This window comes from Mauremys reevesii, linkage group 1, assembly GCF_016161935.1.
Source record: "Mauremys reevesii isolate NIE-2019 linkage group 1, ASM1616193v1, whole genome shotgun sequence".
NCBI classification, from domain to species: domain Eukaryota; kingdom Metazoa; phylum Chordata; order Testudines; family Geoemydidae; genus Mauremys; species Mauremys reevesii.
The window spans coordinates 50,658,975-50,686,686 of NC_052623.1; the positions used below are offsets into that span (position 1 = coordinate 50,658,975).

At 42.5% G+C, this 27,712-nt stretch overlaps 1 protein-coding gene across 3 annotated transcripts; it reads right to left on the reverse strand.

Moving 5' to 3' along the window:
- Positions 1 to 5,428: 5,428 nt before the first annotated feature.
- On the reverse strand, positions 5,429 to 27,447 carry SLC46A3 (solute carrier family 46 member 3). 3 transcript variants are annotated; one of them, XM_039520883.1, is made up of 6 exons: positions 27,355 to 27,447; positions 25,135 to 25,345; positions 10,383 to 11,256; positions 9,848 to 9,931; positions 7,582 to 7,738; positions 5,429 to 5,987 (listed from the first exon to the last, which is right to left on the reverse strand). In XM_039520883.1, exons 2-6 carry the CDS (start codon positions 25,321 to 25,323, stop codon positions 5,900 to 5,902), a joined length of 1,392 nt encoding a protein of 463 aa, XP_039376817.1. In that variant the 5' UTR covers positions 25,324 to 25,345; positions 27,355 to 27,447; the 3' UTR covers positions 5,429 to 5,899. The 3 variants fall into 3 exon arrangements, with proteins under 3 accessions (XP_039376817.1, XP_039376811.1, XP_039376825.1); XM_039520877.1 differs by lacking the exon at positions 27,355 to 27,447 and adding an exon at positions 26,874 to 27,173; XM_039520891.1 differs by lacking the exons at positions 7,582 to 7,738; positions 27,355 to 27,447 and adding an exon at positions 26,874 to 27,177.
- Positions 27,448 to 27,712: the final 265 nt, after the last annotated feature.

Genomic DNA, 27,712 nt, shown 5'->3' on the forward strand with positions numbered 1-27,712 from the left:
TGAGGTTAAATTGGACAAATGAGTGAACAAAAATAGGCCTGTTCATTTTTTTTCTTGCTCTTTAGAGTGGTTTTCTGGTCTTCACTGTGGGCAGCCATAATTAGGATATTTGCTGCAAATATCTGGCCCAGCTATTAAGTAACTAGATTTCATGGTGAGGCCTTGGCATAGAGAGAGGAGTAGAAGGAAATACATGGAGGGGTGAGGACAGTGGTATGGAAGCAGTGAAATGGTAAAGGGAGGGCACAGGTTAAGCAAATAGATTCAAGGTATAGGTTGAGGTGGATAGCCTTCAAGGTAAGGACAAGAAGTGTAAACTTGTGACTTTGGGCAAGGGGGAACCAGGGAAAGGTTTTGAAGAGAGGAGCAGCATTGTCTGATCTATCTCTGAGGAACATCATAATTTTAGCAGCTGTGTTTTGGACAGGGTAGAGGGGGAGTCAAATTGGTAAGAGAGGTCAGAGGAAGAGGTTAATATGGAAGACGACCAGATAGGGACAAAGGTTTTGGCCCTGGTGACAGGATTTGATTTTTCAATACAGTCCAGAGAAAGAAGTGAAAAGCTAGGAGGAGAGAAGCATCCAAACTGACACCAGTGTTGTGGGCTAAAGAGCTAGAATGTGTGGCTGGTTCAACTACTTCCCTCTTTATATTTTATTTTACAATCAAATCACATTTGCTAGAGTAAGCTTTCTGCCTGGCAGACAAGCTAAACTAGTTCTGTATCCTCTAAGATTGGCTAGCCTTTCACAGTTTAAATGGACAGTAAAAATGTTATTCCAAAATGCTGTTTTGCTTAGATAAGGGTGTTTGCATATGTGATCTCCAGTCATTTAACTTGTGTCAAGTACACACTATTTTATATCACTCGCTGCAAAAGAAATTAAATATGTTGGTGGCTTGAGCTGCTTCTAAATATTATTCCAGCAATTGTATTGCTTTGTGCATGCTTGTCTGTCAAAAAAACAAGATCCAAAGGTTTAGAAGACTAGACAGATCTCTGCTTTATTAACTTACAGCAAAAAGGTGCTTGCATTTATACAAAACTATTTCATTTGTCTAATCACTCAATTGCTACAAAATTTAAGGTTTTATTATAAATGTATAGTACAGGAGTGCCTGGAGGCCTCAACCTGTCTTGTGTCTCATGCTATATACTGAATAAATATGAGAAATGATTTTACATAAATGTTGGCATAATTTACTGTTTATTTCAGTGTAAGTGCTATATTCACCAGAAACATTTTGCATCTCCATATAGACACTAGTCCACAAAACATGGTTTTATACATTTTGTGTGCTGCAAGACTGACATAAAATGTTCCATTCTCCCACCCATGTAATATGATCATGTGTGAAAATTCTCATTTGGACCAATGGAATGTCCCATTGCACAACTAGGTTTTCCGGATTACTGACAGGGAGTGCCAAGGACAATGACAGAACCTCCATAAAGAATGGGAAATGAATTAAGATATTGATCCTCTTTTCTGAATCACTACATTTTCCAGGAGTTATTAACTTGGACATGGCAGCTTCACTCGACATAGTTTCTGGCATTAACTATTATATAACCTGTGAGAGCAGAGTAGCCAGATCAGAATTGTGTGTGGTCTAGATGAAGGGCCTAAACACATCTTCACAGTACTCTTATGAAAAAATGTCCTTTCTTTTGTTAAAAGCCATGTACATCCCTGAAGCAAAAAGTTATTTACAACTCAAGTGCTTTTTTTCAAAGTTGTGTTTAAGAGCTTTGAACGTTATATTTAGTGAGCATCACCAGCGTACCTGGTGTTGTACAAATGTAAAGGAAGCCAAAGTCCTTGTCCTGAACAGTTTGCAATCTAGATCATACACATAATATACACCCTTTTATAGCACCAATCTTGATATGGTGCCAATATTTTTGGTGGATTACTTCTGACAGGCTTTCCTAAAGCTAAGTCGGGTGGTGTTCTTAAAGTGAATTTGAATGAAGAGAGGAAGGTCATTTGAGTTGCATGTGCAGATTTGTGGTCTGTCTCTCCTATATGGTAACAGATTTTTAGCTTACCAGAATTCTGTCCTTTTCCTGTTTAAAGCGTATGTACATATACAGTTAGTTCACAGTTAATTTCTTAACATAACATCCTTCTTAATATGGATGATGAAGTGAACTCCAACCAATTTACTTTGTTCTAATTACTGCACCAAATCTCCGCTTAATAAATACAGCACTATGGAGCCTCTCTTTGCTTGCAACCTTAGCTGTAAAAATGATCTATGGATTTTTTTAAAAAACAGGAGGGAAGGGCAGAGTTGTGCATTATATAATGCAATTGCCTGCCTGATTTGTGCATAAAGGTATCATAGTGCAAGACCAAGGAGCCAGGAATTTATTCTGAATTCCAGTTCTAGTGCTAACTTGCTCCGTGACCCTGGATAAGTCACGTATCCTCTCTGTTTCCTCATCTCATAAACAGGGATGATAAGATCTACCTCAGAGGGTGAGAATTAATTACTTAAATAATTGTAAAGTGCCTTGAAGATGAAAAGTGCTATAAAAGTTCTAATTACAATTAGAGTGCATTCAGTGCAAAACAATTAGATGTGTGGATCATATTTAGTCACTTCATCAAGATTATAAAAAAAATAAAGATCCACAGAAGAGAAAGATCTTATGACCTTTCAAGAGAGGAGCTCTTAAAGAGGCTACAATGATTTAAGTGGAGCTATGATATATGTAATATATATATATCATTCATTTATCTACATCTTGCCCCATGATAGGAGGAAAAAAGGACACAATGAAATTAAAAGGCAGTAGATTTAGAACTGATTTAAAAAAACTTTTACACAATCTGGCTTATGCACATACTTAAATTTACATAATGCAAGTAATATCTGAAGTCAGTAAGACTACTCAGTGCATAAAATGCATGTGTTTAAGTCTGCAGAATCGGGGCCTATAAAATTATTGAAACAAATGATTTAGCAGATTATTAAAAAGGCTTAAACATTTAGGGCCAGACCTTGGGCCTGTTGAAATCAATGGCAAAACTCCTAGTTACTTAAATGGACCAGGATCTGCCTCTTAGAATACATCTGCAGTTAAAATAACTAATAAAAAAGTCCCTTATACTTCACATCATAGACCAGTCACTAACTAGTGTCAAGAACAGATATCCCTTCTCACTATGGTCACTGCCACATGCAGGACAGGGAGTGGATAGACTATAAGTCTGTTCTGGCACAACAGTTTCTATGTAAAATTAATAACTCATAAGTGAGACTGTGTCCATGTCCATCGATGACTGTAGGAATACGACTAGAGATTAGAATGTAAATTGAAGGCAATAGGCAGAAGTCATCACAATAGTGCAGCTGGTTGACATTGTGTATGAACTGAGTTAGCCTCAACCTAGTTCCAACTGGCCAAATGTCCATATCACAGATCCCACCAATGGAATGAGCACATCTAGCTACCATGAGAAGGAATGCACTGGAAAGAGTCCATGCTGGCTTCTCATTGCCACAGGTTATTCTCATTATAACAGAGGGAAAACCCATCTTGAGACCAAAGTTACAGGTGAATTCCACACTCACAAATGTTTCACATATAAATTAAATCTGCAGAAAAATGGTTTAATTTACAGTATATGCCAGAATTTTCCCCCGTTTGTTTGCCTTTTGGAAGAGAACACATATCGTTTGCTCATTTTAGACTGTCCTACAGGCCACACAGTAACACAAAAGTCCTTTGAGATGCACACTATAGGCCAGATCCTAAGCTGGTGCAAACTGGCATAGTTCCATTGGCTTCAAAAGAACTACAGAGATTTATACAAGCTGATGCTCTGGCAAACTATCATTGTCACACAAGTTTAGATGACACAGCTGCATCATATGTCTCACTTTAATTTTTTAGGTTTCAGAGTAGCAGCCGTGTTAGTCTGTATCCGCAAAAAAAACAGGAGTACTTGTGGCACCTTAAAGACTAACAAATTTATTTAAGCATGAGCTTTAGCTGTAGCTCACAAAAGCTCATGCTTAAATAAATTTGTTAGTCTTTAAGGTGCCACAAGTACTCCTGTTTTTTTTAATTTTTTAATCACTTGACAGCCCTAATTTAATCACAATCAATCACGCTGTTAAACAATACAAGAATACCATTTATTTAAATATTTTTGGATGTTTTCCACATTTTCAAATATATTGATTTCAATTACAACACAGAATACAAAGTGTACAGTGCTCACGTTATATTTATTTTTATTAAAAATATTTGCACTGTAAAAAACAGAAGAAATAGTATTTTTCAATACTAATACAAGTACTGTAGTGCAATCTCTCTAACATTTGCATGTCACTGTTGTCACCGGTGTCGCAAAATATTTACATGCCAGATGCGCTAAAGATTCATATGTCCCTTGATACTTCAACCTCCATTCCAGAAGACACGCGTCCATACTGATGATGGGTCCTGCTCAATAATGATCCAAAGCAGTGCGGACCGACGCATGTTCATTTTCATCATCTGAGTCAGATGCTGCCAGCAGAAGGTTGGTTATTCTTTTTTGGTGATTTGGGTTCTGTAGTTTCCGCATCAGAGTGTTGTTCTTTTAAGACGTCTGAAAGCATGCTCCACACCTCGTTCCTCTCAGATTTTGGAAGGCACTTCAGATTCCTAAATCTTGGGTTGAGTGCTGTAGCTATCTTTAGAAACCTCACATCGGTGCTGCTTTGCATTTTGTCAAATTTGCAATGAAAGTGTTCTTAAAATGAACAACATGTGCTGGGTCATCATCTGAGACTGCTATAACATGAAATATATGGCAGAATGCAGGTAAAACAGAGCACAAGACATACATTTATCTCCCAAGGAGTTCAGTCACAAATTTAATGAATACATTATTTTTTTAACGAGCAACATCAGCATGGAAGCGTGTCCTCTGGAATGATGGTTGAAGCATGAAGGGACATGAATTTTTAGCGCATCTGGCCCATAAATATCTGGCAACGCCAGTTATAACAGTGCCATATGAATGCCTGTTCTCACTTTCAGGTGACATTGTAATTAAGAAGTGGGAATCATTATCTCCTGTAACTGTAAACAAACTTGTTTCTCTTAGCGACTGGCTGAATAACAAGTAGGAATGAGTGCACTTGTAGGCACATTGTTTTGTTGTTGAGTGCAGATACGTAACAAAAAACCCTACATTTGTAAGTTGCACTTTCATGACAAAGAGATTACACTACAGTACTTGTATGAGGTGAACTGAAAATACTATTTATCATTTTTACAGTGCAAATATTTGTAATAAAAAACAATATAAAGTTAGCACTGTACACTTCATATTTTGTATTGTAATTGAAATCCGTATTTTTGAAAATGTAGAAAAACATCCAAAATATTTAATAAATTTCAATTGGTATTCTATTGTTTAACAGTGCGATTAATTGCAATTAATTTTTTTTGTTAATCGTGTGAGTTAACTGTAACTAATCAACAGCCCTACTTTAAATATTTTTAAGACATGAGAGAGAACAAAACACAACTCTCACTTATTTTCTCTTAATTCTGAAAGAGACATTTGTAAATCCAAGAGCACAGGATGTAAAAAAATAAGTAATTCTAAATTCTTATTCATAAATATATAATATCAATCATTTTTGCTATACTTTAAAAACTGATAAAGAGCCGCCGCTCTCACCCTATTTGCATAGTAAAGTATAAGGATTAAACTCATTCTAGTATAAAATAGGAAGACTGGAAATGCTAGCAGTTTTATGGTAATTGTTGCAGGGCTACTGTCCAGATTTCATCTACAACTGTCACACACTCTCCCCTATCAGTGTGTATGTAACAGGCTGTGCGATGCACATCAGACTAGAAAGCCAAGGTAGGTAAATTCTTTGTTCAACTGTCAATACTCTCTTCACTGGATACTTCTTCATATGCAGGCGATGCCAAGTCCTCTTCATGCCAACTGGTGCACATAAGCCAGCTGGAAGAGAGAGATAAGACACAGAAACATTTTTAGCAAGATAGTAATGTACAGTATGCTGAATCAGCACCAACACCACACTCAATGGCTTTCTGCACACAAAGGTCCAGGTGACTTAATAAATAAAGCAACGATAATACTTGCCCTATGTAACATGAGTTAGACAATCCCATTTTGTTTCTCTGTGAAAAGCACTAAGCCACCATGCCTGATTTAGCACAAATTGGAACAAGCTGCAGTTTCTGCTCTGAGATAATACTATTGCATGACACCCTCAGAAAGGATGGTTTCTCAGGGTTAGAGTGAGGCTATTCTAAGGGCAGTATTCCACAGATGATAAGGCATTAATCTGGAGTGGAGAAGGAAGAGATGACCTTCAGAAATAACTATCATGCTATTCTATAGTCCTGGATCCAAGATGAATTAATTTATTGGTATGTGTCTGTAACCCTTTGTACAGAAAACACTGCCTTTTTGAAAGGCGCTTTCCCAGTTATGCCGGAAATTATAGATTAAGTTATCTCTCTCTATATCTAAGGTACTCATATGGCCCCCATTAACAGAGTATCTGAGCACCTCAATATCTTTGTTTTCTAAAATACTCTCCACTTCCAGGATGAGACTCTTTATCTTCCAACTCCATTAAACTTATGGGGTCAGAATCACAGTTATATTACTTCAGTTTAAAGCCAGGATAATTCAATGGAATTAGAGTGGCCTAAAGTTGGAGTGATGCAGTAGTGAATCAGGTCCAAGGTTTTGAAATGTTGAAAGGCACTCAAAGTCTGAAGTGTTCTTCATGTCTCACTACCCTGATCTTAAAACTCAGCTAGTCCAGAACAAAAGGCAAATGAAGTTTAGGCACAAGGTGAAAAGGTACAAGACTTCAGGAAGGATAACACTATCCCTCTTAGTAAATATTTAACTTTCTATAAATTTAAGAGTATACGTGAACTGGGAGAATGGCTCTTTTTTTGGTCAATTCCATTCATGTTTCAAAGTCTCAATGCATAGTTTACAATAGAGAGAATGCAAGTGAATTTAGATAACATGAACACCAAGGAAAGGTGTAATTTGTCCTGAATATTACTGAAATACAGTGTGGGTAAATATTACATAAGTTTGTCCTTCCCCGGCTTTTCTGATATGCATGGAGATTTATTCACACAGGGCTTGAGCCCATGCTCAGTGAAGTAAATGTCAATATCAAAGATCCTATTGATTTTAATGCTGCAGGATCAAGACGAAGGGGCCTGGATGGAAACACTCCCATTGACTTCAGTGGGCTTTGGATCAGACCCATAACTCCCATTGGCGAGAATATACAACAAAACTGAGCTCTCTGCTTTCATACACCTTGATTACCCTCATTTTGTGCTGCCTTTTCCCCTCAGATGCACACACTCAAACAGGGCTCTCACTCACACCAATGGAAGCCAGGGGTAGAATTTAGCCCCACATTAGGAAACTCAAGTTAGACTTAAATATGGAGCCAACAGGTGAAAGGCAACATTTATCCACTAAACCACCCGGCTTCATTTCATACATAAGTATATTTCTACTCTAGTAAAAAACCCTTATGATATATACTTACCACATGACGCTCAGGGGAATTATACAAAGACCAGCTGATAAGAGGAAACTAAAGCCTGGAAACCAAGCTACAGTGGCTGCATAGAGACTATTAAAAACTGCGAGTGAAATGGCACTAGTCATAACTTCCAAGCAGGCAATGCAAGCAAACACAGCACCTGTTAAAATAAAAATATCTGGATAATAATATGGAGCTCTGCAAGTATTGAAATGAAAGTCATTCACTTTGGTCAGAGAAGAGGATTAATAAAAATACAAAAGATCCACTACAGTTACAATTCCACATCGTACAATTTCTGTACAGCATCGCTGCTAGAATGCTTTACCGGCGGACCGCCTTCACAATTATTATTGTAAAGTGACAAGAGCGTGTTGCCAGTGGAGATTATCTTTACTACCACTCTGCCCTTGTATCTCCTTTCTTGAATCTTTTCAGTAACACCCGAAATCAAACAACTCATTCTCACTTGCAAAGTTCTGGTTAATTCCACCTACTATCTCTTCCTTTTTCCTGCTCTCCTCTTCTACTTTTTCTCTATGTCCATCTTTTCCATACTTTGTTGTTTCTTTCATGCTACCCCTTTAATGCTGAACAGCTTCCAGCTAATGTTCAACAAGGGTCTAATCCAGCAAGACTTCAGTGCCTCTATCCTCTTCCTCCATTTCCAGAAATAAAAAATTCTACATTACTTCAATCTGCATTTTTGTATTATACTCCATCTGGATTACCCCTTTAGACTGTATACTCTTTAGGAAAGAATGTCGTCTTTTGGCATGCTTGCCCATGGCACAGCATTATGTATGCTCATGGTGCTATACAGATAAAATAACTATAATAATTAAGCATAAAGAGGTCACAAATTCACATATTCATAGTTTCCAAGGCAAGAAGGGACCACTGTGATTAACTAGTCTGATCTCCTGTATAACAAAGGCCATAGAACTTCCACAAATAATTCCTAGGACAGATATTTTAGAAAAACATCCAATCTTGATTTTAAAATTGCCAATGATGGAGAAGCCACCATGACCCTTGGTAAATTATTCCAATAATTAATCACAAATAACGTTAAAAATTATGCTTTATTTCTGGTCTGAATTTGTGTAGCTTCAACTTCCAGCCCCTGGATTCTGTTATACCTTTCTCTGTTAGATTGAAGAGCCCATTATTAAATATTTGTTCCCCATGTAGATCCAAATAGATAGTAATCAAGTCACCTCTTAATCGTCTCTTTGTAGAGCTAAACAGAATGAGCTCTTTGAGTAAATCACGATAAGGCAAACTGTCTCCTGCATCAAGCCACTCAACTATAGGCAATTCTAAAGAAAGATATTTCCACATTTGTAGTTTCTTGGCAATGTGAATGATTAGAGACCAGTACACATAAAAACATCTTTGTTTTGCTAAATATATTATAAATATGAATAGCTCAAGAGAACTCTTTTGCAATAAATGAGCTGGCACTTTCACAAAGTATCAGTTTGGCTACTCAAAATTCTGTGAGAGCATTCGGCGCTAGAGGTGCCAAAATATGGTACATACATATTTCAAACAATAAGCCATTCTTTACCATCTTTAAATTAAACATCAGTGAAAAGACTGCAGAATAACAGGCTTCATTTCTGCACTACACTATACGAAGTATTTTTAGTTTTAAAATCTAAACATCCGTGGTTTTATATAAGTAAGAATTAATGTTATGTCCTTTGGGAAATTTACTATAGCCATGAGGCAGTGGTGCACAACTCAGTATCAGAGTCCTTAATTGTTTCTTTTCACCCTTTCAGGTGTTTCAAAGGTTGACCATTCACCCTTTACCATTCTAAATATAATTTGTAATGGTTAACTAAACATAAGATGTATTTCTTTCTCTCAATGTGAAAACTTGTTAAAAGCACTTGTCAAGTCACAACTGTATAACAGATCTTTACTTTTAACTCCACTTCAAGTTTTCAGGGGATCATTATTTTTTAATCAAAATGCCAACCAATCTTTTAGGGTTGTTTTCCCCCAAAGGAGAGATTTTGGCCAGGTGTTAACATCTAATCTTGTTTATATTAACTTGGAAACAAAAGTCACAAGGATTTTACTGAAATAAAGTAGTGTAATAATAGATATAACCTGAAATTAAAGAAATTACTTTAAAAAGCTAGTACAAGCAAAAAAATGGAACCCCTTCATACAAGTATGTTCTAAACATTTCATAATTTAGAGCCTATTTATTTTAAGATGCCTGATGACTGTTACTTTAATAAATTCAACTCACCTTGTTCACTAGCCAGAACCACTTTTGATAACATGGACCGTAGGACTGGAATGGGCATAAAACATAGAAGAGAGGGCACTCTCACTGCAAAACAATATAATTAGTCATGAGTCACTCAAATAACAGCACTTTAGAATTTAAAGGTGAACTGCAATTTTTTTTAAATGACCTAACTGCATTCTATGTACTGAAGGCTCCAAATAGTAAAAGTGATAGAAGATTCAAATCATAACTATTATTGTATTGTGACACAATTATCTTAAATTATCTTAGCACAGAGAAACAGTCATAAACCTAGTGTATATACATGATATTAAAAAGAGAAATCCATAAGGAAGTGCTTTCATTCACTTGTCCCACTTTTCATTTTTGAATTTACATTTAAAATCCAATATGAACTTGATTGAACATTATTTTTTTGTTGTTGTTTTTAACATATCTTTAGGTTTTTTTAAGGGATCAGCTAGCTTAATTATATAGAATATAACAATTTTCACATATTTCATGAAGCTAAAGGGCCTGCTTTTGAACTCACCTAAAAACATGAGCAGTGTAGTTTTGGCAAAGGCAGCCATGACCATTCCTCCAATCCAAGAGAATATCCCGATGAAGACGATATAGATGTCCCTGAGACAATGTGAAAACAAGTATACTCCTAAAAAACTGGTCACAGAAACAGAAGTGAATGCAGCTGCTCCATATCCTATGTAGACTTCATTCCAGCAGAGAGGCTCATCCAGTTCATACAACGTAAAAAGAGAACTCCCACCCATCCAGGTAAAAAAATACGTCATGAATGTAAAAAGCAATACAATGATTAAAGTTCGTTTTTTACAAGTGGAAGTTTTAAAAAGCATGTACACTCCAGAAAATGTTTCTTTAAGGCCTTCAGAACAAGATAATGATGCATGCTGCTGGAATTCAGGTGCACGTACTGTATCCTCCAGACAAAATGTAATATAGAAAATATTAATAAAGTGAAGCAGAGAAGCAACCACAAATGTCCATGGAAAGCCTAATCCTCTTATGAAGTAGCCAGAAGTCAGTCCTGCTAATCCAGATACAAGTCCAAAAATCAAATCAACCAGAGCTATACGTATCGTTTTCTGCTTCTCTTCATTACAGAGATCAGCTATAAAGGCAAAGGCTCCTCCGAGGAAAGTTGCAATGCTTCCAAACAGTGAACCAAAAAATGCAACTGCAAATAAAATAGAGAGGGACAGGGAGAAATATGATAATGCACCGAGAAAAACATTTGATATAAAAGCTCCCACTGAAGGCAGAACTAAAGATTTTTTGCGTCCATGACGATCCCCATCAGCTACAAGGACAATGGCAACCAAAATGCTGGGAACTGCGCCGGTTAAGTCCAACTGCATGAGAAAAAGAGAGGCCTTTTCTTGGACTTCCTGCAAAGGGGGGGGAAAAAATATGAAGCAGTTACATATCCAAAAAATTCTACTGATGTAACCTTTGTCCTCTCTCTCCCTTCCCTCAATATTGTCACTCTTTCTTGTTGTATTTTAACTTAGGACATGATCCTGAACACTCTCATTCAGGCAAGTAGTCCTTATTTGATGAGTAGTCGCAATGAGGGCCAACAAGACTACTGTTGTGAGCACGCATTTGTAAGTTCAGGCCCCTATGCTGTGAGCCCTTCAGCAAAGGGGCATTGGTCTGCTTCTGCTCTATGGCCTGGTCTACACTACGTGTTTAAACCGATTTTAGGCCCGTTAAACCGATTTAACGCCGCACCCATCCACACTAAGAGGCCCTTTATATCGATATAAAGGGCTCTTTAAACCGGTTTCTGTACTCCTCCCTAACGAGAGGAGTAGCGCTAATATCGGTATTACCATATCGGATTAGGGTTAGTGTGGCCGCAAATCAACGGTATTGGCCTCCGGGTGGTATCCCACAGTGCACCACTGTGACCGCTCTGGACAGCAATCTGAACTCGGATGCAGTGGCCAGGTAGATAGGAAAAGCCCCGCGAACTTTTGAATATCATTTCCTGTTTGCCCAGCGTGGAGCTCCGATCAGCACGGGTGGCGGTGCAGTCCCAAATCCAAATCCAAAAAGAGCTCCAGCATGGACCATACGGATGTGATCGCTGTATGGGCAGACAAATCTGTTCTATCAGAGCTCCGTTACAGAAGACGAAATTTCAAAGCATTTTTAAAAAATCTCCAGACAGAGGCCACAGCAGGGACTCAGCACACTGCTGCGTGACAAGCGTAACGGAAAGCCAAAGAATCAAATGGACGCTTATGGAGGGAGGGAGGGGGGACTGAAGACTCAAGCTATCCCACAGTTCCTGCAGTCTCCGAAAAGCATTTGCATTCTTGGCTGAGCTCCCAATGCCTGTAGGGTCAAACACATTGTCCGAGGTGGTTCAGGGCATAGCTCGTCAATTTACCCCCACCCACCCCCAGAAGTAAAAGGGAAAACAATTGTCTCTTGACTCTTTTAAATGTCACCCTATGTCTACTGAATGCTGCTGGTAGACGCGATGCTGCGGCAGTCAATTGCAGTATCCTCTTTCCCCCTCACTGGTGGCAGATGGTGCAATATGACTGATATCCATCATCATCATCATCATCAGATGGTGCAGTGCAGAAGGACTGGTATCCGTCCTCATCTTCAGGCCGTGAGTGCTCCTGGCTGGCCTCAGGTGAGGTCAGCCGGGGGCGCCTGGGTAAAAAACTCCTGGTCATTCCCAGTAGATGGTACAGAACGGCTGGTAACCATCTTCATCATAGCAACAGGGGGCTGAGCTCCATCAGCCCCCACCCTTCGTGTGTAAGGAAAAGATTCTGTTCTGCCTGGACTATCATAGCAGCAGCATGCTGGGCTCCTCTTCCCCACACTACTTAATGTCCTGTCTGGACTATCATAGCAGCTGGAGGCTGCCTTCCCCTCATTTTATCTCACTAACAAGTCACTGTTTCTTATTCCTGCATTCTTTATTACTTCATCACACAAATGGAGGGACACTGCAATGGTAGCCCAGGAAGGCTGGGGGAGGAGGGAAGCAACAGGTGGGGCTGTTGCAGGGGCACCCCCTGTGAATGGCATACAGCTCATCATTTATGCGGGATCTGACACAGAGTGGCTGTGCTCTCTGATTCCCTGATACACTGGTTCTCTAGTACACTTGCCCCATACTCTAGGCAGGACTGATTCTATTTTTAAATACCAAAAAGGAGGGATTGACTCGGGGAGTCATTCCCATTTTTATCTTTTGCGCCCCCGGCCAACCTCAGCCAGGGGCACCCATGAGAGCAGCAGAGAGTACAGTACAGAAGGACTGGTAACCATCATCTCATTGTCAATTTACAATGGAAGCAGATGGTACAGAATGGCTGATAACCATCTCTGCTATCATGCAAAAGCAAAAGCATGCTGCTGTATAGCACTGCTGAATCGCCTCTGTCAGCGGCATCTAGTACACATACGATGACAGTGACAAAAGGCAAAACAGGCTCCATGGTTGCCATGCTATGGCGTCTGCCAGGGCAATCCAGGGAAAAAGGGCGCAAAATGATTGTCTGCCGTTGCTTTCCCAGAGGAAGGAGTGACTGACGACATTTACCCAGAACCACCCGCGACAATGATTTTTGCCCCATCAGGCACTGGGATTTCAACCCAGAATTCCAAGGGGTGGGGGAGACTGCGGGAACTATGGGATAGCTACGGAATAGCTACCCACAGTGCAACGCTCCAGAAATCGATGCTAGCGTCGGACCGTGGACGCACACCACCGAATTAATGTGCTTAGTGTGGCTGCGTGCACTCAATTTTATACAATCTGTTTTACTAAACCGGTTTATGTAAAATTGGAATAATCCCGTAGTGTAGACGTACCCTCTCTGAAGTCGGTGATAAAACTACTACTATTTTATGGCCAGATGCTGGTTCCCACTCACAGGGAGCAGCACCTTACTCCACACGTATTGAAACATGCAATTTAATGCAGATAAGGGGGATCAGAATCTGGCCCTGAATGGGATTATTACAGAGCCCATGATATTTTACTCATCTGTAAAGTGTCATGCATATTGATAGTGCTACATCAATAAATAATAATGCACATAAAGGAAATACAGTAGAACCTCAGAGTTACCAACACCTCAGGAATGGAGGTTGTTCATAACTCTGAAATGTTCATAACTCTGAACAAAATGTTATGGTATAACAGAATCCAGGGGCTGGAAGTTGAAGCTACACAAATTCAGACCAGAAATAAAGCATAATTTTTTAATGTTATTTGTGCTATGGCACGAGTGCCGAAGGCGGCATGTGAGCTGATTTTCAGTGGCACTCATACTGCCCAGGTCCTGGCCACCAGTCCAGGGGGCTCTGCATTTTAATTTAATTTTAAGTGAAGCTTCTTAAGCATTTTAAAAACCTTGTTTACTTTACATACAACAATAGTTTTGTTATATATTGAAGACTTCTAAAAAAAAGAGACCTTCTAAAAACATTAAAATGTATTACTGGCATGCGAAACCTTAAATTAGAGTGAATAAAAGATGATTCGGCACAGCACTTCTGAAAAGTTGCTGACCCCTGAAATAGATGCAAGAGTGGAGGAAGAACTTCTGAGTTCTTTTCATTCAATTTAATAAAAGTTTAAAAATAAAACACACTTGATGGACATAAATTAATGGCACGTTTGCGACTAATGATAGTAAGTGAAAAGAATTAAAGAAAAGTTAAAGAAAAACAGTAATAATATAAATCAATGGTTTGATGATTATTTTGCACTTGACGCTGGTTGCTAGCAAATTCAGATCTTGGTTTGTGTTTAGTTACACAGGCAATACCAAAGGGCAGCCACTCCAGCAGCTGAAAAAGAAGTAACTCGATCAGCCTAGAGAGCAGCGGTAGGAAGGAAAGTGGTTCTCTGTGCACAAATCCCCATGTCATGCTATCAAGCAGAACCAAAACTAATGTAAAAGGACTAAAGTCACTCTGGAAGTTCACTTGGAGCTTCCGAGGTATCATGAAGTGGTGGTGCTGGACTTTGTTTACTTGCAGGGTGGGCAGGAGGCATAGCCCTCCACGCCCACCCAGGGTGTTCTAAGATCCTGAAGAAAATTGAGTAGACCTTGAGGCAACCATGGGAGGCTCAGATGTTCACATGAAGGGCAAGCCCCCTTACACTATTCTCTTGCCTCCCTTATCCCATACCCTTATGGCAGCACAGCTGCCTCAGAAGTCATATTGTCATGGCCTTCCTGCCTGCACTGCTGCCACCCTGGGGATCTGACAGCCTGAAGCTGGAATCAGGTCAAAATGGAGGATGATCCTTTGGTCCCTAACAACTCCTCCTGATAGGTTTTGGGCCAGATAAGTGAGTTTTCTTCTGCTTTCATCCAGTTTCTATTTGCGAACAGGGAACAAGATACGGCATAGCAGTGTTTCTCAAATGTGGCCAGTGTGGGCACATGCGGCCACCCAGGATTTTTCTTGCAGCCACAGCCTCCTGGGCACTGATTGGCGGGGGGAAGCATTCACCCCTTCCCCGGGACCACCAGTAGGGGTCGCCCCCCTCTAAAGCCACAAACACCAGAAGAGTAGGCAGCCAGTCTGAGTTCCCCCTTTCCCAGGGGCAGTGGGGCTCAGGCTTCCAGCTTCAGTGCTGGGACATTGGGCTGCAGGCTCCAGCCATGGGGCTTCAGGTTCCGGCCGCAGGGCTTTGGGCTCCATCCATCGACCCCGGGGCTTCGGCCCCCCGCTCACACTCTCCCTCATCGCCCATGGCCCACACTGCCTCCCCTAGCCCTCCATTGCCCCCAGCCCCCACTGCTTCCCTACCCAACTCTCCATTCACAGCTTAATTTGACCCCAGATTGCCCGGGTTGAGTAAGTCTGCTATAAAAAGCAATATTAACAAACCTACAAATATCAGTGTTCACAGGAGCACACTTACTAGCTACCAAGTCAAAAAAAAAATAGCAACCAAAAAAACAAACAAAAAAAGAGACAAGGACATGCAAAGCACCTTATTTTGTTTGTATTCTGTTTAGGTCCAGTAAAGAACTGTACATTATTTTTACTATTGAGTCTGAAAACCTCCCTACATAAATAAATTACAATGATCTGGACATGGATATATGCATATTTATTGGTTTTTCCTAAAGTTAATGAAGTATTTTAGGAAAAACTGTCAGAGTGGCCACCAAAAAATTTCTTGTGAGAACCCCTGGCCTAGACACTGAGAAAGGAAGCAACCTGATCAACACAAAAAGAGGGAAGGGCCCTGTCTACAGAGTGCAGTGGTGCAAAGGAAAGACAAGCATCATGAAAGGAGAGTAGTGTCAGGAAAGAAAGTAATTAATCCGGGGCGGGGGGGAGGAGAGGGGAGAGAAAGCATGAGAAGGGAAACTACTTGCTCTGCAGAGACAGCAGCAATGGGAAGGGAAGCAATAGCCTGCAGACAAATGGGCATAACGAACAAGCAGAGGCATCTTGTGGGACAAGGATTAATTGCAGTTGTGAAGACAACAAAAAAATTGATTCATTGGTATCACTTTTTGTACAGTTAAGAAGCAAACAGAACCGTAGGATGTTCCATGTTGTATTCAATGTTTCTTTACTAAAGCTGGCACTCCAATACTACAGCTGGCACACCACAGTGATGAGCATCATAGAAATGCCAATACATCGGTAATAAAACTCTACTTTACCATATTGTCCCACCCCATCCCACACAGGAATGCTCAGGGTGCTGAATAACCCATACCATAAAACAGTCTAAAACTCATACAGATATGATAGCTAAAAACCCAACACCCTTAATAACATTAAACAAGAAGAGAAAAATGGCATGTGTGTGTGAATTTTGGAGGAGAAAGTCCAACACACGCAAAACAGGAGGCGAGATGCTCAACTCCTGTAAATCACCCATCTCCATTAATTTCATTGGAATGACCCTGGCTTGCACCATCTGATCTAGTTCAAGGGGAGTGGGGGGACACATGCCACATTTAGAATGCATGAACACTATCAATGAACAGTTCAGGCATTGATAAAGTAAATGAAAATGAACATAAACTATGGGCCAACTCTTCAGCTCATTCAAACCAACACAACTCCATTGAAATCAATGGAGCTACGCAGATTTAGAGCAGCAGAGAATCTGGCCCTATTTTCTTAATCTGCAAATCCACTACACTCTGATTATACAGAACAAAAAATCCTAGAATACAAATGAAATGGATGAAAATGAAGAATCCCTTGATTTAAATAAGGATTAAGTTAAGTGAGGAATGTTGTGCCTGAGGCTGAACAATGACCAAGACAGGACAAATTGATAGTGGCTGGTATAATTAAAGAATGTTACATACTAGCAAAGGATACTGCATGCACTGTATGATAAATAATGTTTCAATATAACTCCTCTGAGCTCAGTTAAAAGAGATTTTGTTCAATCCAGCAATCAGAAAGCACCAGGTTTCATTCCAGTGAATTCTGAACCTCTTTTCAATTAATTATAAAATGAATATATTTCCCCAAAGCCTATGAGATAATGAATCCAAGTGCCGCAAAGGCCTTATCTATCTTTGACTAAATATTATATAACTTTACAGACCCCAAATGCTCTCCTATTGTCTTAAATTTACTTTCTCATTTTGCCCTGACACTGTTGAGATTGAAAAGCCCCTCTCAACCCTACAAACAAAGGAACTACACAATATGAATAGAGAGGATAATTTGTCTCTTTCTGAGAGGCTGACAGAAACAGAATTTGAGGAACACCGCAGCAAAATGTAGGGCATCTGTGTATAAAAGTCACTAGTATCTTGGACTCCCAGGAAAATCCAGAATACCTGGTGCAAATATAATCTCAGCAAAGTGTCTGGAGTTTAAATTTCTCAGCCTACTGTTTTCACCCACTTGCAGATAGAATTCTCTCTCAGGCCTGGTCTACACTAGGCGTTTAAATCGGTTTTACGAGCGTAAAACCGATTTAACGCCACAACCGTCCACACTAGGAGGCACCATATATCGATTTTAATGGCTCTTTAAACCGGTTTCTGTACTCCTCATTAACGAGAGGAGTAACGCTAGCATCGGTATTAACATATCGGATTATGGTTAGTGTGGACGCTGATCGACGGTATTGGCCTCCGGGAGCTATCCCACAGTGCACCACTGACCGCTCTGGACAGCAATCTGAGCTCGGATGCAGTGGCCAGGTAGACAGGAAAAGCCCCGCGAACTTTTGAATATTTCCTGTTTGCCCAGCGTGGAGCTCCGATCAGCACGGGTGGCGATGCAGTTAAAAATCAAAATAAAGAAAGAGCTCCCGCATGGACCATGCGGATGTGATCGCTGTAAGGGCAGGCAAATCTGTTCTATCAGCGCTCCGTTACAGAAGACGAAATTCAAAATCATTTTTAAAAAATCTCCAGACAGATGCCATAGCAGGGGCTCAGCGCACTGCTGCGTGACAAACGTAACGGAAAGCCCAAGAATCAAATGGACGCTCATGGACTGGAGGACTCAAGCTATCCCACAGTTCCTGCAGTCTCCGAAAAGTATTTGCATTCTTGGCTGAGCTCCAAATGCTTCTAGGGTCAAACACAGTGTCCGCGGTGGGTCAGGGCATAGCTCGGCAATTTACGCACCCCCCCACCCACCCCCAGAAGTGAAAGGGAAAACAATCCTCTCTTGACTCTTTAACATCACCCTATCTTTACTGAATGCTGCAGATAGACCCGATGCTGCAGCACTGAACCCCAACATCCTTGCTTCGCCCCGCCATGGGTGGCTGATGGTGCAATACGACTGGTACCCGTCCTCATCATCAGCCTATTGGCAAAAGGGGCAGTGCAAAAGGACTGGTAACCATGATGACCAGCATCTGTTAGGTCGATCAAGGGCGCCTGGTCCTAATTTTTCATGGTAGACGGTGCAATATGGCTGATAACCATCATCGTCATAGAAACAGGGGGCTGAGCTCCATCAGCCCCCACCCTTCATGTGTAAAGAAAAGATTCAAGTGCCCCTGAACTAGCAGAGGGATGCTGGGCTCCTCTCCTACACACTCCTTACTGTCCTGTCTGGACTATCATAGCAGCTGGAGGCTGCCTTCCACTCATATCTCACTAACAAATCATGTGTCTTATTCCTGCATTCTTTATTACTTCGTCACACAAGTGGGGGGACAATGCTACGGTAGCCCAGGAAGGCTGAGGGAAGAACGGAATCAACAGGTGGGGTTGTTGCAGGAGCACCCCCTGTGAATAGAATACAGCTCATAATTTCTGCAGGATCTGACACAGAGCAGCTGTGCTCTTTGGTTCTATGATACAGTGGTTCTCTAGTACACTTGCCCATATTCTAGGCAGGACTGATTCTATTTTTAGATACCAAAAAGGAGGGATTGACTCAGGGAGTCATTCCCAATTTTGGCTTTTGCGCCCCTGGCTAAGAGCAGCCAGGGGCACTTATGACAGCAGCAAATGGAACAGTGCAAAAGGACTGGTAGCCACAATCATCTTATTACCAATTTATGGTATGGTAGATGGTGCAATATGGCTGATAACCATCCCTGCTATCATGCAAAAGCAAAAGCATGCTGCTGTGTAGCGCTGCTGAATCGCCTCTGTGAGCGGCATCTAGTACACATACGGTGACAGTCACAAAAGGCTAAACAGGCTCCATGATTGCCATGCTATGGCATCTTCCAGGGCAATCCAGGGAAAAAAGGCATGAAATGCTTGTCTGCCGTTGCTTTGGGGAAGGAGTGACTGACGACATTTACCCAGAACCACCCGCGACAATGAATTTCTCAACCCGGAAATTCAAAGGGGCGGGGGAGGGGAGGCGGGGGAGGCTGCGGGAACTATGGGATAGCTACCGAGTAGCTACCCACAGTGCAATGCTCCAGAAATCGACGCTAGCCTCGGACCGTGGACGCACACCACCGATTTAATGTGTTTAGTGTGGCCGCGCACACTCGATTTTATAAAATCTGTTTTACAAAACCGGTTTATGCAAATTCGGAATAGTCCCGTAGTGTAGACGTACCCTCAGTGTGGAATCCTGGCCCCATTGAAGCTAATGGGGATTTTGGAATTTACATGAGTGGGGCAAGAATTTCATGCTCAGATGCTATGGTGATAAGTGTGGTGTAAAACACAGGCAGACAGACAAATTCGTGATTATTTCAGAGCTTACAGCTACCTGAGGCCTGTAGTGATGAAATAATGGGAACTGGAAATTGGCAAAGCATGGGCAACAGAAAAGTTCTGCAGGACAAGATCCTGCTTACTGGAGACCCATTGCCCTGAAAAGAGTTATCCAAACACTTTGAATGTAAAACTAGTTATTTATTATGCATCCTTTATGTCAAATAATTGCAGTGAGCAACTGTGTGAAAAAGTAAATTCACAATAATCTTGTTGCAAGAAGCCATTTGAAATTCAGCTGACTCATGGCTAATAAGTGCTTTTTTCAATGCTTTGCATGTAGGGGAAAAGTTTTATTTTTCTAAGCATGTACTGTCATGTTTTGAAAAAAAGCTTGAATTTCAGGGCTTTCCAGCAAATGTCAACTGCACAAAAAAAAAATCAAACTAATTTTTTATGAAGTTTAACTAAATTTCCAGATCAGAAATCTGCAGCTGGCAGATTTTTCATCATTTATGGGTTTTGTAGTTGCAATAATGAAAACAACATGACAGCATATGGCTATGTCTACACTAGTATTTTTGTTGGTAAAACTTTTGTCGTTCAGAGATGTGAAAAAACACACACCCCTATCTGACATAAGTTTCACCAACAGACACACCAGTGCAGACAGCATCGTGTCAGCAGGAAATGCTCCCCCGCCGACATAGATACTGCCGCTCGTTGGGGGTGGTTTAATTATATTAACGGGAGAGCTCTCTACCGTCGGCACAGAGCTACTACACAGAAGACCTTATAGCGGTGCAGCGGCAGCAGTACACCTGTGCCACTGTGAGGTCTGTAATGTAAACATAGTCTACACGTGACACTGAGAACCCCTCAATACCAACTGGCAAAGGGCTCACTGTCAGCAACTCCAATCAGACCTGACAAACTCACTGCACCTAACACATTGCTGTGACAGTAGTTATCCATAAGAATGTTGTGTGAGGTATGAAATGAATGCCAATGACACACTGGCCATTAATATCATTGTGAAGTGTATGCATTAATACTATATGAAGAACTGTGTATATGTACTGATAATATGCTTTAAAGTCTGTAACCAGAGGTGAAAGTAAGCCGGTACGGAGGACCGGTAAGAAAAGGAGACTGCCTGAGGGAGGGAGAAGCCTGCCCTCTACATAAGAATAGTTTAAACTCAGGTGTTCCTTGAGTGGTTCAGCCCTCAGGCATCCTTGTTAATTTCACTCACAGTAGCTGGCGGGAGGGTGTGTTTGACCATGGCAGAGGCAGTCCTTTTCTGCCCCCTGGATGAGGGGATCTCTCCAATACTAATATACACAACAAATACAAGCATTTGGCTGCACAGCTTAAATCCCAACCCAAATCCCAGGGCTCCCAGCCGCCTCTGCAGCTGGTAGCTCCGGGGGTGATTTAAAGGGCCCAGCTCCTAGCTTCAGCCGAATCCCCAAGCCCTTTAAATCCTGATTTAAAAGCCCCAGGATTTAAAGGCCCCACCTCTTCTGGTTGAGGCCCCTCCCCCTCCACAGGACTCTGGCGTACCGGTAAGTCCTTTAAGTTACTTTCACCCATCAGTAACCAAACAAAGGGAGAAAGAAGTTTCTTCCAGGAGGACAGACTGTCATAAAACAATAGAAGCTACACTTGCATGTAACGTCAACAGGAAAGACAGGTTGACAGGTGGCAGGAGGGATGTGTACACAGTATGGCACCCGCACAGTGGAGAACAAACAGCAGGAATGCTTTCAAAGGTCTACTGGGCTATAATAGGGATGCAAGAACAACTCATGTTATCCATTTCACTGAGGAACACTCTTAGTGAGGGGATGCTTTGTGAAGGAATAGATCCTAGATTGACTGAAAACCAGCAAGCTCTGCAGAAAGACTTCTGAGGGTGAGAAACTACTTTAGAGAAGGGTTGTAGCCTGTTAAGTTTTTATCTCTGGAAAGTGTGTTATAGTTTTGTTTTATTTGTAACCATTTTTGTTTCCCTTAGTCTCTCTCAATACTCATTTGAATCTGTGAATCTCTGTTCTTTGTTAATAAACATTTACAGTGCTGTGTTGCTATAAAGGACCTGATCCTGAGTTGTAACCACCCAGCTGTGTGTACACTATCTCTTTAGGGGCAGCTTACCTGGTAATTACTGAGAGTGTCCAGTAACAGTGGCTGAACACTACGGGGGGTGGGGAGGAGGGAGGATGCTTGTGGGAGGTTCAGGGACTGGGATTCACCAAGACTTAAACTTGCAGGCAAAGTAAGGGCTGGAAAAGTTCTGAGGAGTTTGTTTGGGTGGCTAACTGACCATAAGTGCCAGAGAATTGAAAAACAGCAAATCTGTCTCTTACTGAGGCAGGGGGTAACACGGTGACCTCTGGTTCTGGACACCCTGAGACAGTATCACAATATGCCAAAATTCATCTACCTAAAACACAGCATGCAGTAAGAGCTAATACTGGATGAAAATACCTGTTGTGGGTGATGTACAAATACTATTAAGAGAAAAAGCCTAGATTCACAAACCTTGAAAAATCACTGGAATTCACAAACCCTGAGCTAGGTACCTAAGTTCCCTATACAATTTATGAGGAGAGGTAGGATCCATAAAAGCCAGCACAGTCTCACTCCCTGCCTAGCCCCATTAATATTTAATTGTTTAATACAAAGTGGAATGGCTTCAGCAAGAGAGACCCACCTCAGAAAATTCTGTTGCCCAGGGGTTAGAGCTTTCCCCAGAGAAGTCCCTATTCAAATCCCTTCTTCTCACAAGGCAGAGGGAGGAATTGAAACACGGTCTCCTGTATCTGGGGTGAGTAGCCTAACCACTGAGCTAAAGGTTATAAAGGGAGGTCTCCTCCTCTTGGTCATTTTGTGAAGAGTTAGGCATGCTTGCTGAATTGGGCCCAGCAGGCAAGCTAGGCAGGGGAACACCTATTTTCACCTGGTTTGAGGATCACAGTGGGGCTTAGGCATGAGACAGGTGTCAGGTCACCTCCCTGCAGGAACAATGTACATGCCCAGAGGCACAAACTTTGACAGCTAGGGCAGTTTTACAGTGAAAATTTAGGTGCTGAGTGAGATTAGGTGCCTACAGTGTTAGGCTGTAGCTGAGCAGGTGGATTGTGGATCACAGTAGAACATAAATCCCTTTTCAATCTGGGCCAAAAAACCTCGATCTAGCCAAAAGCATCCACAGACTACCACTTCACAAGAACCTCAGGCGGCCCTGAGTTCTGTTTCAGGGCAAGCTAATAAAAGGTCAAATTGACTTGCAATGGCTGCTTCTCTTTCCCTCCAAAAAGAACAGCTTTGCAGCCTTGAGGGGTGGAGAGTTCACAAGGTCTCCTCCTCCTGTGCTCTAAAAGTTATTCCAATTCAATAGCTAGCTCTGCTGCTGTATGATGCTGGAAGAGAGGTGAGTAAGGTCCCAGCAGCCCAGCCTCAGATTTTCTTAGTTTATTTGTGTTCAATTACATGCTGGGGAGCTAGTGTGATCAGTGCCTACTAACATCTTGACATTGATTAACAGATTGCTAAAAGGTGCCTCCTACTCCTAATCACCAGAAAGCTGCTGGGGTCTCTTCCCAATTGCAGCTGTGGATCTTGCACAGCTGCTTTCTTGCTATTTAATTAAAACTCCGTAGTTTGGGTCAGCCAGGAAGAGCTGTTTATGCTTCTACTGGACTCTGACTCCCATAGGATAGTATTTGGGAGGTAGAAGCCAAGTAATCAATACTAAAGGGGATTAATGGGAGTCATAAATGACCTATGTTGGCTGATCTGTCAGTCCGAACAAAAAAAAATAATTCACTTTACCCTCTTCTAAGTTTCCCTTAGCTGACTAGTCTCCTGACAAATGAGGAAGAACTCATTGTCATGGCAAAAAGTCTGAGCTATTCCTCTGAGCAAGTTCAATGGAGTCCACATATGGCACTGACAAGCATGCCCTTGTTATATATGGCAAGTGGGCTAGGTAGACTGGATGCTCCACTCTTGAGAAGGGGCAGTGCAGAATACCTAATTAGTAATTTTATGGTAGCATCCCAGAGATTCAGATCTAGGACTGGGCAAAATCCCTCACTTCAAGTGCTACGTAGAGTTTTACAACAATCCCTTTGTCTGGTTTCGGAATGATGTCAGCTGATGGTCTCTTATTAACACATGCCTTTTTCATAACTCACAAATCCATGCCAACAACCACTTTCCCCTAAATGTAAAGGAAGCGGTGGTGTAACAGGGGATTCTAATCAGTATCTAATTAAAAGAAGAGTAAATCATACAAATACTATTAAAGTATGCTTTAAATATTTTTAAAAGGATCATTAATAATCAAATGAAGAGTTGCCATCCTTATATTCTGACAATACAGGAAATGAATGTCACCATTGGCATGAATGAGAAATCAGAGATCTTCAAAGCTGTTGAAAGATCAGTTCAGTTAAATACACATTTTAAAATTCTCTTTAATTTCCTCCTTCTGGTCCCCCATCCCTGTCTGATGTCATCTCTCCCTGTATAATGCTATATTTATCTAACCAAGGCCGTGGTCCTGCAAAGACTGACATACATGTTTAACTTGACACATGGAGTAGTCCCACTGAAGTCAAAGGTACTAATCACACTGTATAAAGTTAAACACATGCATACATTTTTGCAGGATCGGGGCCCTAGTTTCTATACTTCTCAGCATAAGGGCAATATCTTTTTTTTGGGCCAAACCCTGTAAGGGAGTGGTTCTCAACCTGCATCCCAATCAGCATACAGTTGCGGCACATCCTCAGGGCCATACAGGTAGTATATATGTTCTGTAGATGCGACCCACATAACACAGAGAGCTGCATATGCAGCCCACAATGGTAAATAGGTTGTGAACCACTGCTCTAAAATAATATGCACTCTCAACTCCTAATGACTTCAGAGGGAACTCAATGTCCTCAGCATCTTGCTGAGTTGATTCTTTGTAAACACTATACACACCTATGGTACCATATAAATATTAATGAAATCATAATTTTATAAAAATTAAGTCACTGTTAATTAAATATTTATCTAGTACTCACTGCAAATTTTCCTTTGTTACATGGTTTTATTCCTACTTCCCCCTCTCCCCCTCCTTACCTTCTGTTTGATATAGGCTGGGTTACTTTTGTTTAGTTCACAGTAAGTATTGTTATTTTCTATTAAACTGGAGTTGCTTCCTTCTTCCCATAGCCTCCGATAAATATACTGCTGAATCAGCGGTACGGTCAAGAAGTAGGCAAAAGTGTAAATGATGATGACAGGTTCCACTAACAAAACCTTCCTCATGTCTGGATTGCCCTTCAGTTCTCTGTTCAGAAAGAAAGAGCATGCATTAGCTGTCCGATATGAAAGGATCACAAGTACTAGTGTTTCAATATACTCTAAAATTCAGGTGAGGGCTTTTGCACACTACAGAGAGAAAGGAAGTGTCAGCTGGTAATTCTCTGCCAGTTAGGGAGGAGCTTACACACTATTTTGAATCAAGCTTGGTTTTAGATTGCTATTGTGTAATTTATATTGCTAAAAATCAGAGTCACAAATGAGTTGCACATTTAATTCAGTTTCTATTTTAACAGGTCAACAATTTAACTAGTTAAAAAGAACTGAATGTCTTAAAGTTGGTGATGTCTTTTTCTCCTCACTATTGTTCTCCTTGTTTATGTTTTGCCATGTTCAGTAGTTTCTTAAAAACATGTATTTTAAAATTCTAAAAGTAGTTAATCAGTAAAAGACTTTAAAACTCGTGTATCACACCGTTTTAGAGAATCCAAAGGCAGGCATCTTCCCTCCCCAAATAAAATGTACCCTCTTTGGGGGTGTTTATTCAGCTGCTCCAAGATATAGCCCAGTTATTCAAAGTCCAGATGTGCAAAATGACCAAAATTACAGGCAGCAGTAGCGAGATCACTGTCTGTCGTGTGACATCGCCCCCTCCCTCCCCCCCCGCCAAAAAACAAACAAACTATTTTCAATGTAAGCAAAAATTCATGTGTGTGTGTATCTAAGCATTCAGGTATCAGAGTACATCTGAATGTCTGTGTAGCACATCTTGGTCTGATAACATGTGTGTCGCTATCTCTAGTATGCCTCAGTGGCTGTGTGCGCTAGTCTACACGGCAAAAAAAAAGTGTGTTCTTACTTAGCTAACCCCAAGTTAAAATAGCAGTGAAGACAGGGCAGGTGGGCTTTTAACTGGGGTGAGCAGATCCAGTTCAACCTTAAGCTCCCCTATAGTGTGCCTGAATGGCAGGGTGGGTGTTGTCTGTCTCTCCCCGTGTGTGTGTGTTGTGTGTGCCTCTAGGTGCCTGTTCCTGTGCAGGTTCTAGGGGAGTTCCAGTCCCAGTGTGTCTCCCCCTGTACGGGCTGTAGGGTGCTGCAGGCTCAGAGCACGTTTCCCTGCGCGCGGGGTCTGGGGGGTGTGTGCGCTGCAGGCTCAAAGGGGGAGGGGGTGCTGCAGGCTCAGAGCGCGTCTCCCCACGCGCGGGGTCGGGGGGGGGGGCTGCAGGCTCCGAGCGCGTCTCCCCACGCGCGGGGTCGGGGGGGGGGGCTGCAGGCTCAGAGCGCGTCTCCCCACGCGCGGGGGCCGGGGGTGCTGCAGGCTCAGAGCGCCTCTCCCCACGCGCGGGGGCCGGGGGTGCTGCAGGCTCAGAGCGCCTCTCCCCACGCGCGGCGCCGCTGCAGGCTCAGAGCGCCTCTCCCCACGCGCGGGGTCGGGGGGAGGGGGGGTGCAGCTCAGCGTGTGCCTGCCCGCGCTGTGAGTGTTGGGTGCAGTGTGCTGGCTGGGGGAACAGGAGAGATGCCGTCCCCGCCGCCCCACACCCCGGCAGCGCCCTCACCTCCTCTGCAGTGCCCGCCGCTGGCGGCCGCGAATCCCCCGCCGGCCGGCACCCGCAGAGCTCCGGCCCAGGCAGCAGCAGGGACTCGCGCGTCCCGGGCAGCTGCTGCGCCAGGCTGCTCCCAAACATTGACACGTCAAACCCGGACCCCGCTCATTGGGTCCCGGCTCACGGTGCCTGGCTCACAGAGCGCGGTGATTGCTCACCCCCAGTGCCACTCGCCCTGGCCCCGCCTCCCCGCGGCTCTGTGCCCCGGCGGGCATGAGACAGCAGCTCGGGCTGCCCTGTCCAGCACCTGCCAGCGCCGCAGCGCGCCCCAGGCCGCCCGGCACCTTCCCTCCCGCTCCCGCCTGATCCAGCAAGGGCCCGGGGGTCGCGTGTTCCCCTTCGCCGGGCCCAGCCGCTGCTCCCAAGGGGAGCCCCCTCCGCGCGGCGGAACTGCCCCGTGGGGGTTTCCGCATCGGACAAGGGCAGCCCCGACCTCACGGTTCCGCTGCAGCCACGCTGCTAAGGGAGCGCAGGCTGGAGCTACTCTCCGCTGTGGCGAACAGGCAGTTTCCCTCTGACATCTCCATCCCATTGGGACGTGGCGTGGAAGGGGCAATCTCTGGGCCTCAGGCCCCGCCTAACCCCATGAAATCTAGACACCTGCTCACGGGGTTTGGGTTTGGAAACTTGTCAGTGAAGGAGCTGGCGTGGGGGTGAAAACACATAGAATCGGCCATTTTGTGACTGTACTTCCCTGGGCAATAACAAGGTAATAGAGCAAATAATTAAGCAATCAGTTTGCAAACACCTGGGAGATAATAAGGTGATAAATAACAGCATGGATGTGTCAA